Source organism: Megalobrama amblycephala, linkage group LG21 (genome assembly GCF_018812025.1).
Source record: "Megalobrama amblycephala isolate DHTTF-2021 linkage group LG21, ASM1881202v1, whole genome shotgun sequence".
Lineage (NCBI taxonomy): Eukaryota > Metazoa > Chordata > Actinopteri > Cypriniformes > Xenocyprididae > Megalobrama > Megalobrama amblycephala.
The window spans coordinates 523,846-535,226 of NC_063064.1; the positions used below are offsets into that span (position 1 = coordinate 523,846).

Genomic DNA, 11,381 nt, shown 5'->3' on the forward strand with positions numbered 1-11,381 from the left:
TTGTAAATTTTTAACACAAAAAAGTTGTGGACAGCAGCTTTAAACTTACCCACATTCAAGTGTTGATTAAAAAAAGAATGAATGAAGCTAAGATAAATTTTTTTTTTTTTTTTTTCTTTTAAAATATATTGACTGTTTACAGATTCATACAACAAAATCGGAACTTTTTGTGGTCAAAAATGCTGGCTGGCAACTTAAAAAAAAAAAAAAATCAGTTCACATTTATTTGTATATCGTTTCAAAGCAGCTTTACAGAGAATGTCAAATTTACAATTTAGAGAATGCATTTAACTAATAATATAGGCAATTCATTTACAATCATTGTTAGCAATTTAATTGAAGGTAGAAGCAATGTGCTCCTGGAAAAATGAATTACATATTAACAATAATTAGGATATATAGAAAATAAAAATGAAACGCTGGCGGGGAAAGAGTTAACAGCTTCATTATTTTGCGAGGGAAAATAAGAGGCGCTGCGCCTTTAAATCCTCCAGGACCGGCTCCTCCCACTCGTGTGATGACGCGATCGTCTTATTGCAGGCTGTCAAACAGCCATCAGAAGATGACAAACAGGCGAGCGGACAGATCGCGATCATGAGCCGCGCTCTCCACCGGGTCTGACGGATCACCCTGCCGCCGCAGCCTCTTATGGACGCCGTTTCCCCCCGTTCTGTCGCACACAGCAGCCTCGCCCGTTCTCCCCCATGAAAAACACTCTCTGGAGCGGCGTGATGATGATGTCGAGCAAAAGCGCGGAATGGCTGCAGGATGAGCTGCAGTCCGGCGGAGGCTCGCTGCTGCTGCTCGACTGCCGCTCGCACGAGCTCTTCGAGTCCTCGCACATCGAGTCCGCCATCAACCTGGCCATCCCGGGGCTCATGCTGCGGAGGCTGAAGAAGGGCAACCTGCCCATCCGCTCCATCATCCCCAATAACGAGGACAAGGAGAAGTTCGTCAAGCGCTGTAAGACGGACACGGTGCTGCTGTACGACGAGGCGACGGCGGACTGGCAGGAGAGCGGCGCCGCGGGATCCGTGCTCGGGCTCCTCATGCAGAAGCTCCGCGATGACGGCTGTAAAGCGTATTACCTGGAAGGCAAGATCGATTTATTTGGACTTTGATTTGCCATTCAAAACTTTTAAGAGCTCGAATCGGTGTGTGTGAGTGTGTGTGTGTGTGTGTGAGTGTGGATTAAATCGCTCCCGCTCTTTGACTTTTAAACCGTGAAAAGTTCGTTAGATGACGAACTGTTCGGTCGCGCGCTCGATATTATGATCCTGTCAGGCTCCTCTGTAAGAACACACCGCTCTTAAAATAGCTCATTTGTGCCATTTTTTTGTCTTTCTCGTGGTGTGTTTTGACTGCGATCCTTTAAAAAGAGAAACAAAGATGTTTTCAATTAATTTCCTAAAATGGCTCCGCCATGTTGTCTTTCAGAGGGAGAACGAGCAATTCATGAATGAACGGCCAAAAGACTGAATCACGACGCTGTTGGACTCTTTTCGATAAATCGACACGTTCTATTCGATATTTCGTGAAAATAGAAGCACATGTCGAGCGTTTTGTCGTGAAAATGGAGTTTGTCTGTGTAATTCTCGGTTTCGCCACCATTCACAAAATACAGCTCAGTGTCAGTCATGATCGTGATTCAACTTGAGACGCGTTTAACACTCATTCCGGATTCATTTACTAGAAATAATATATTTTTCAGTTTCACTAGTGCTTAAAAATTAGATATTAGTATTTATTTCTTTGCTCTTATCCATTATGTAACTCTTCCATTGGTAATTTTCCCATTTTGAGTTTTATGAGGATCTGTGGTTTAGATATTAAAGAGATAGTTCACCTATAAATAGTTTATTTATTCACATTTTATGTCTTTCCAAACCTGAATGACATATTCTTCAATGGAAAACAAAAGATGGTTTAATAATTGTGTGTGTGTGTGTGTGTGTGTGTCCATAAAGTGGAAGTCAGTGGTCACCAGAACTGATTACCAACATTTTTCAAAATATCATCTTTTGTTTTTCCACTGAAGGAAGTCGAACAGCATGAGAGAGAGTAAATGATGATAGAATTAACATTTTAACCCTTTAACTATTCAATACTCCAGCGGTTGCTGACATCATTACAGTTTTAATGGTAACATTTCTTATCTCACCAGTTATTAGTGTTTTGTCATAGTGACTTTTGTAGTACCAATTGGAATACACAATAGTGTGTAATAAATAAATACCAGTGTGTACCAAGTTAGATATTAGTGGATATTATTTGGATTACTAATGATTATGAGACTTTATTAGTATTTTAGTTAATTGCATATATTAGTATTTTAGTATACTAAAATGTTCAAGGAATGTTAGAACACCGTATTTACATCAGGCTATTGTTTATTTATGTGCAAATATTCTATAGTTTTTTTGTTTAAATGCATGCAGTTGTTCACTCTTTTAATGTACAGTAGCGTGATCTGTTGATTGATGATCCTGAAGTGTGTGTTATCTGGCGTTTTCCAGGAGGATTTAACAAGTTTCAGACTGAATACCCAGAGCACTGCGAGACTAACTTGGACTGCTCCTGTCCGAGCAGCTCTCCGCCCTCGTCCGTTCTGGGTCTGGGTGGACTGCGGATCAGTTCGGACTGTTCCGACGGAGAGTCGGACAGGGAGCCGGGCAGTGCCACGGAGTCCGAGGGCAGCCCCTTACCCAGTAACCAACCAGCATTCCCAGTCCAGATTTTACCGTATCTTTACCTGGGCTGTGCCAAAGACTCCACCAACCTGGACGTTCTGGGCAAGTACAACATCAAGTACATCCTGAACGTGACTCCCAACCTGCCCAACATGTTTGAACACGACGGGGAATTCAAGTACAAACAAATTCCCATTTCTGATCACTGGAGCCAAAACCTCTCTCAGTTTTTCCCAGAAGCCATTTCTTTCATTGGTAAGTTTTCCCACTTCTTGGACTTTCAGAATTTTAAAGCTCATGTCCATCAGTTTATTATTTTCATTGTGTGTCTGAAGACTGGCCGTGACCTTAGGATGTGTTTGTGAAGTTCAGGACAATCCCTCACACTCCAGACTCTTTTATTTGAATTCGTTCTACTGTGAGCTAAAGAATGAATCCATGTGGCATTGCCAAGGGTCAGATGGGTCAGATTTACACAGATAACAAGTGTTCAGCTGTGGTCTACATGATGAACCTGATATATAGTCATCACTAGACATGTTTACATACAGACCGACACGCTGATAAATCCCACAGATCGGCTCATTGATCAAACCCGTTGTCCTGGTTTACACACAAACCCATAACCTGGAAATGCAAGTAAACCGCGTGTAAAAGACTTCACCAAACGCCAAACCTTATCATTTGTGTGTTCGCTTGTTATGTGAGATGTGTTGTTAAATAAATAAGCAGTATTTTGACTGAACTAAACAGTATATTTCCAAACGTTTGCTCTGGATGCGCTTCAATCCTGCAGGTTAGTGTGTTTACATGCGGGAGAATCATTGTTTTATGTTTGAAGGGTTAGTTCACCCAAAAATCAAATTACTCTCCCTCATGTCGTTCCACACCCGTAAGACCTTCATCTTCAAAACACAAATTAAGATATTTTTGATGAAATCCAAGAGGTATATGACTCGTCCATAGACAGCAATATAATCAACACTTTCAAGGTCCAGAAACGTATTAAAGACCTCGTTAAAACAGTCATGTGACTGCAGTGGATCAACCTTAATGTTACAAAGAGACGAGAATACTTTTTGTGCGCAAAAACAAAACAAAAATAACTTTTTGAACTGTTGTCACACGCAGCGAATGCAGTTCAGCGCTTCTGTGTTTACGTCCGAAAGCCGACTCATTATTGGCCGGCTCCTATATCAGCATCACACGCATGCGTCGTGCTGATCACATGATCCGCTTTGGCCAATACTGAGCCGGAGTTCTGACGTAAACACAGAAGCTCTGAAGTGTGTGACAACAGTTCAAATTGTTAAATAAAATAGTTAACAAAAAAAAGTATTCTCGTCTCTTCATAACATTAAGGTTGATCCACTGCAGTCACATGACTGTTTTAACGATGTCTTTAGTACGTTTCTGGACCTTGAAAGTGTTGATTATATCGCTGTCTATGGATGAGTCACAAACCTCTCAGATTTCATCAAAAATATCTCAATGTGTGTTCTGAAGATGAACGAAGGTCTTACAGGTGTGGAACGACATGAGGGAGAGTAATTAATGACATTATTTAATTTTTGGGTGAACTAACCCTTTAAGCCGTTCAAGTTAAAACACTTGCATGTCCACCTGCATTGTCAAACATAATTGAGATATTATTTCTCAATCACATGATCACGGGTCAGACGAGCTTTCCTAGGGTGACGTAAGACATTACCGGAATGGTGCAGCAGAGTAAGTAGATCTGATGGGTTCAGCGAGCTCTACGGGAGCCTTGGATCACAGAGCAGCTGAACCATGAGTGTGAATCGACACACGCGCGTCACAGAAGGTCTCACCTCTGGCTTTGAGCGGGTAGAAGTCTTCAGCATGGTGATTTAGAAAGCTTGAACGAGGATGGAAACGGTTTTAGTTTCTCTTGTGTTTTCAGATGAAGCCACACGTGTCGTCTGTGGCAGGGCTCGGTTGACACCTTCTGAAGTCATTTCCTAAAAACATCGAGACTGAGGTTATATCTGCGTTACAAACACTCTTTCATGAAGTCAGTTTACTCAGTCTTTATACTCCCATCAAGTGCTGAAAGGTGTGTGTGCTTCTGTAGATGATTAAAGATCACTGTTTACATCATGTGACGGTGTTTAATGTACAGCTTTAAAGCCCTTTTACGCCAAGAACAATAATTATATTGGCAAACAGTATCGTCCTGTTTATTCTAAGCGCGCTGTAGTTTTGTCATCTGCCGCTTTAAATGCTCGAGCTTGATTCTGATTGGCTGTCGATGTTTTTACAGCACAGGAATTGAAATCATGTCCCATTCACATTTATCCATGACATTCACACGCCTTTGAATGGAACCTGTTGTTCTGGTTTCTAGCTTTTATGATCATTGAGTCTGTAGGAACGATATTACAGATGAGTTAACTATAGTAGTAATTCATGTTGTTCGTGACGACACGAGGCTCATTGACTGGAGAAATGATCGTTAATGTGGATGTGCGTTATTCTAACACTGGTGTTGCGAGCGAGAAACGGAAGGGCAAACTAGTGCACTAAACTATCACAACATCCTGTTATGCGGCTGGACGTTGTTGTTCAGTTTGAACACTTTCACTTTTGCTGTGTAAACATACTTTTCATGAGCTATTGACATTAGGAAGTCTTGCTGAAAGAAACTTCCTGTTTAGACGAAAGCGGCATAAGCTAAAGAGGTCAGTGGTGTCGTGTTTTACATACTGATTTAACCAATTAATCGAAGCTTAGAAACCGTTCGCTGCGCCTCCGTGTTGGAGCCAGTGGTTCTGGGGGAAGTGACCTCATTGTTCCAGGGTTCAGCATCCATCACGAGCAGAGAAGAGGAAATGGCCACTTTACTCGGCCTCGCCTGGCACTAATGGCTCTGCAGTACGTCATGCCCCACAAAACCAGATGCACTTTGTCTCTAAATAATGTATAGCTGTAATGTTTCCCATTCACAGATCCGTTCTCGAGAAGTTGAGGGTGTTTCTCTCGTGATGTGTGTGTGTGTGTGTGTGTGTGTGTGTGTGTGTGTGTGTGTGTGTGTGTGTGTGTGTGTGTGTGTGTGTGTGGAGTGTCTGTAATGTGTTTCTCTTATCATCGGCCACTGAACTCGTTTGTCATTTAGAGCCCCAAACATCCTCACACTACATCTACATAGTTTCTTGTATGAAGCAGTTTTTTAGTTTTATTAATTTCATTAATATTTTTCATATATATATATATATATATATATATATATATATATATATATATATATATATATATATATATATATATATATGTATGTATGTATATGTATATATGTGTGTGTGTGTGTGTGTGTGTGTATGTGTATGTATGTTTTAATGTTAATTTTAGTTCCTTTTTTTTAGAATTTCATGTTCCTTTGTCATTTTATTTGTTTTTGTTTTTTGTTTTTTAATATTGCTATTTAGGTTAAATAAATTTTTCCAGTTAATAATTTGTGTGCTTCAATTTTAAACTTGTTTCAGTTTATTGCGGACGCAACTTTTCTTTAAAAAAATAAATAAATATTTGATTTGATTTCAGCTTTATTTCAACAGAAATGTTTTAGTTAATGATGATCACCCTGGTGTAACGACTTGTGATGTGGAATAATGATATGGATAATGTGATAATGTAAAATTAATTTTTTTTTTTTTACTCTTTTGGACCCACTTTATATTAAGTGGCCTTAACTACTATGTACTTACATTTAAATTAATCATTTGATACAATGCACTTATTGTGTACATACATGTTTTTACATTGTACTTATATTTTAAAAACACCTGTATGTAATTACATCTGTAATTAATTTCTGTAATTACATTTATAATTACACTGTTGACCCACCCCTTAACCCTACCCATACCACCAAAGCTTTCCCTAGCCTTACCCGTATCACACCTCAATAGCAGCAAAAGTGTTTTGCAATTCAATATGAACCCAATAAGTACATTGTACTTATTTTTTGATGTAAGTACATAGTAGTTAAGGCCACTTAATATAAAGTGGGACCACTCTTTATATATATATATAATTTTTACATATAAAATAATAGATAATAAATAAAATTCACTTTCACAATGTTTCTCTGAAAACATTTGCACAGACCTCGCTCTGCTGTCCTGAAGGAGACTTTAGATCAGTCTCGACCTGTTTTGTGGTCGGTAATTTCAGGAGTGCAGTAGAGTTTTAGTTTTTGCTCCTTTAAAAAGTTGGCATGTAACTACTTATTTTCCAAACGAGTGCCTACTGACTAATTGTCCTACAGGATTACACTGGTTCAGTGTCCAACAGACACTCTTCAGGCTTAAAAGGATTGTTCACCAAAAATGAAAATTGTCATCATTTCCTCATCCTCATGTCATCCCAAACCTGAGAGACTTTCTTTGAACTAACTAGTATTGCTTGTATGACTGTGTGTCTTCACACTTCTAGTCAGTGGTGTCTGAAAGATTCAAGCGACCTAACGGTAACAAAAATTAAACAACTCTAGTGGTACTTTCAAATCAAATCAACTTATGTATAATCATGCCCAAATCAAATATGGCCACACGTCAAGAACATCAAACCTCATTGGTTCTCCTGTGATGACATGATGTTAAGTCAGGTGACACACAAGAACCAATGAGTGTCAAAGGTGTCGGTCTGCAGGCTTGTTCACACCAACACAAACGTTTGGCACAGAAATTTGGTTCAGTTCAGTCTGATTCTTCCTCTATTCACCATCGCTTGGCAAAACACTGTGTGTGAGCGCCACTAAGACACTTTTATGTAAAAAAAAAAGTGTGCGGCCCCAATGCTCTCTATTAGTCAATCATCGCAGTGTGATGGAAAGGTTTTAGAACACTTCTCTGTAGAAAAATCTGCAATTTTGATCTGAATAGATGCATTAACAGTCATTCATTCAAATTAAAGTGTTTATTTAACTGAATCTTTGTACCAAACACTCGTTTTGTCGTGAACAGGCGTCAATTATACAGGCCAGCAATATATAAAAAATTTGTAGTCTGACTTTGTCTTTAAAATGTGTCGTTGAAGCTGTTGAATGCTTACAATTAAAGTTAATAAAACTGAGTCAAGAGTAGCGTGTGATTTTCTCTTTGTCTTTTGTCCTTTATTAACATGACAGACAGCAGCAGGTTTATTAGGCTGCTGTCACTTTAAGAGCTGATGCACAGATCCAATACACTGTTACACAACACGTGTTTTCTCCACTCTTTACATTCCAAAACTGACTGTATTTCTCTGAATGCTGGGCAAGACGGGAATTTCCACACATGTATTTGACCGTTAAAGCCCAATAAACCACAAAAAGAGTTCAGTTTGGTTCTCTATGGTGCTTTATGAGAGCGACACTTACATTAGATCAGTGGTGTGAGCGAAACCTGCAGGAATGACTAAAATTATGAGAAGAGGCGGGTGTGTCGATACTGCAGAAAAGGAGATATCGAAATATCAATATATTTGTCAACACTAGTGTATATCAAATTTGAGCCTCAGTTAAAATCAAGATAAAACTTTCTAGTAGAGCTTAAAGCAACTAGTCGACCATCCTGACCCATTTCTACATGACCTCTGCCCTTTCAGAAAACTTTTTTTTTTGTAGTTGAATGTGTTGAGTGTTTCATGCTGGCTTGAGTTCATTCACATAACGTGTGTGTGTGTGATTCAGTTGGGCTCGTCTGGCATTTTAAGGCTCATCTCTTTGTGTTCTTCTGTTCCTCAGATGAAGCTCGTTCCAAAAAGTGTGGCATCTTGGTGCACTGCCTAGCAGGCATCAGTCGCTCGGTCACCGTCACGGTGGCGTACCTGATGCAGAAGCTCAACCTGTCGCTCAACGACGCCTACGATTTCGTCAAGCGCAAGAAGTCCAACATCTCGCCCAACTTCAACTTCATGGGGCAGCTCTTGGACTTCGAGAGGACGCTGGGGCTCAACAGCCCCTGCGACAACCGCTCGCCCAACGACCAGCTCTTCTTCACCACGCCGACCAATCACAACATGTTCCAGCTGGACACGCTGGAGTCCACATGAAGGCCAGCAGAGGACGCTGGGTGGGAGCAGCCACCCTTTGAATGTTTATCTCCCGTCTCCAGGGGAGCTTTTGACCCGGAGGAGCGGCCAGCAGCCGCGGCGGGGCCGGCGAAGGGAGGGACGGAGGGTGGTTCGGCACACGGGGCCCTCTGAAGCCCCCGCAGCTATTCCGGTGGATTTTAATGCAGCTTTTCTTGCCTTTATGGAACAGACTGTTCTTTTTCTGTCACGGTTCGACACACCAGAAGAAACACGAGCGCAGCAGCGCTTCACCCGAGGAGAAGGAAGTGGAACTGCCGCGGGACGCCCCCTCGACCTCGAAGGGTGCCGACGTACCGACTGGGATTTTTCTTCGTCTTTTCTATCGGGAGGAGAACGTAGGGTCGGACCGGCATCGCTGAGGCGCACAACACATTCAACACACGCAGTCTGTCTGTTTCTATATCTTTGTGTATTTCCTCGCAGACGAAACGTCGTCCAAAGTAGAGGCCGAACCAACACAAACAAACATTGTGAGTCCTCCTCCCCCTCTTTATTTTCTCTCGCTCTACGTTTGCAATGACCTAATGCGTTTTGCACAGTGGTGAAGCCTTTCACTTCTTGGCACTTAAAAGCGGTACTCCAACACACACAGAAAGAGACATTCAGAGGTCCTGCCAGTCCTAGGCTGCGACGAGGCCGCGCAGCTGCGTGGGACCGGCGAGCGACGACGCGCGCACTTAAAGCTCATTGTTCCTTAACTGCAAACGACAGATCGACGTTTGTGTCCTAGCTACGGGTCCCGGCTCGGTTCGGGCTCGTTCACCTTCTGGCCTTGGTGATTCTCGTTACAGTATGAATATATTGTATTATTTTCTCAATAAGAGTATATCTATTCACTCGATGTGTATTTGGGCATGCGATCCTCTCGAGGTGCGGCACGTCACTGAATGTTGAGGACTGTTTTTTTAACTACTCTTGCTGCTCCGGCAGTAAACAGTGTGTAGCGAGGGCGTTCCTGACCGCAGGAACGAGCGACTGGACCCGAGTGGACGAGTGCTTGAGTTAACAGGGTTGCTTTAAGCTGGCCTTATATAACCTTTTTAATTCTTTCCTACTCTGACTGTTCAATACTCTTTGTATCTCTCTTTAGAAATCGTTGTATTTGTTCATTTTTAAAGAAACCGATATGTAGTAATAATAATAATAATAATAATAATAGACGACTAATGGTCTCTAACGGGTCAGTCCAGTTTATGTTTGTTACTCTGCAATATACTCCACAACCCTTTGCAGTATTTTCTAGAAAATGGCCTCGGGTTTTTGACTCTTCTACTTTTGATACTAGAGATCCACAGAGATATAGCTTGAAACCGAGGCGGCGTTTCGCCCGGGGTGTCCAAAGTGACATCTCACACTGGCTACTGGGTGTGCGTTTCATCCGATTCGATTTCCCCCATAATATATGTGCTATTACTGACTCCTGTGGCCTTTTCATATATCTCAATATATATATATATATATAGTATTCATCTTGTGCAGATATGCAACGGTCGTCCCCTTAATATATCATCGTGGGCGACTCTTTCTCATGCTTGAAACAACTTTGGAGACGTCGTCACCCAGTCACAATAACAACACGGCGTCACCTCGGGACTGAAACGTGCTTCATTTCACAGCTTCTTTATTTACATGTAAATCTTGATTTCAGGCTGCTTCTCGTGGAGGAATGTTTGTATCCGTAACAATGGGAGAGAGGAATGGTTCATGTTTTTCTCCGTTTGTATATTGCCAGAACACAGGAACAAGGCTTTCTGTGGACATTTCTTGTAGCTACACAACAGTTGTGCGATTTAATAACCGTAAGAACGGAAGAGAACGACACCCAGGAACGAGACGAGCGAATAAGGAAATGTATATCTTACCTCACCGAGGAATTTTTCAGGGATTTTTATTTGACAATGCGTCGGCATCGTGTTACAGCTTCAAATGTCAAAGAGCTGTTTTATATGTGCTGTATACATTTTTTTAAAAGATACAATCTATATATGTGTATAATACTGGGCTTGGTAACCGGGCAGTTAAATTTTCTGGTTTATGAAGGATATAAAATTGTCCGTATGTATTGTATAGTATATGAAAACCAATACAAGACTTGTTTGTACTGCAAATAAATATTGAATTATTTTTTGGTTATCCAGTCTGGTTTGGTGTATTCATTCCACCCCCCCCCCCACCCCCCATGCGCTGTGCTTCTCTTCCCATAACACCCTTTCAAGTGTGCTATAAAAAGAAGCCCAGAAATATCCCCAGACCATTAACCACCTCCAGATCAACAAACGCTCTCCGTTAGGATCTGCCTTGTTTTTCCTGTAAATGTTGGTCTGATACCAACTTCATCTTTCCCTCTCGTTCATGACTCTGGGCTTTTCTTGGAAAACGGCACCTCACGGGTGTCTTTCTGCAACATGAATCCTACATGAGGTGAGACTTCCTCCCCCCGCCCACTTGGTTTCCTGTTGCCTTGTGGTTAATTTCAGATACAGATGGTTTCTGAAGCATGTGATGACACCACATCCGATTGCTGAAACGATCACCGCTCTGCTTCCTCTTCGTAACCCAAGTCAAGTCATGTTTATTTATATTGCGCTTCATACC

The 11,381-nt window shown here is 41.3% G+C and overlaps 1 protein-coding gene across 1 annotated transcript; it reads left to right on the forward strand.

The window, feature by feature from the left end:
• The first annotated feature begins 537 nt into the window (after positions 1-537).
• Positions 538-10,919, forward strand: dusp7 (dual specificity phosphatase 7). Its single transcript, XM_048172073.1, has 3 exons — positions 538-1,095; positions 2,517-2,945; positions 8,437-10,919. Exons 1-3 carry the CDS (start codon positions 705-707, stop codon positions 8,742-8,744), a joined length of 1,128 nt encoding a protein of 375 aa, XP_048028030.1. The 5' UTR covers positions 538-704; the 3' UTR covers positions 8,745-10,919.
• The last annotated feature ends 462 nt before the right edge of the window (positions 10,920-11,381 follow it).

Excerpts from the sequence above, each read along its gene's own strand:
- dusp7 (XM_048172073.1), top strand. The coding sequence starts at position 705 with ATGAAAAACACTCTCTGGAGCGGCGTGATGATGATGTCGAGCAAAAGC. Across the intron at positions 1,096-2,516 it reads TAAAGCGTATTACCTGGAAG|GAGGATTTAACAAGTTTCAG; the intron begins GCAAGATCGATT and ends GGCGTTTTCCAG. Across the intron at positions 2,946-8,436 it reads AGAAGCCATTTCTTTCATTG|ATGAAGCTCGTTCCAAAAAG; the intron begins GTAAGTTTTCCC and ends TCTGTTCCTCAG.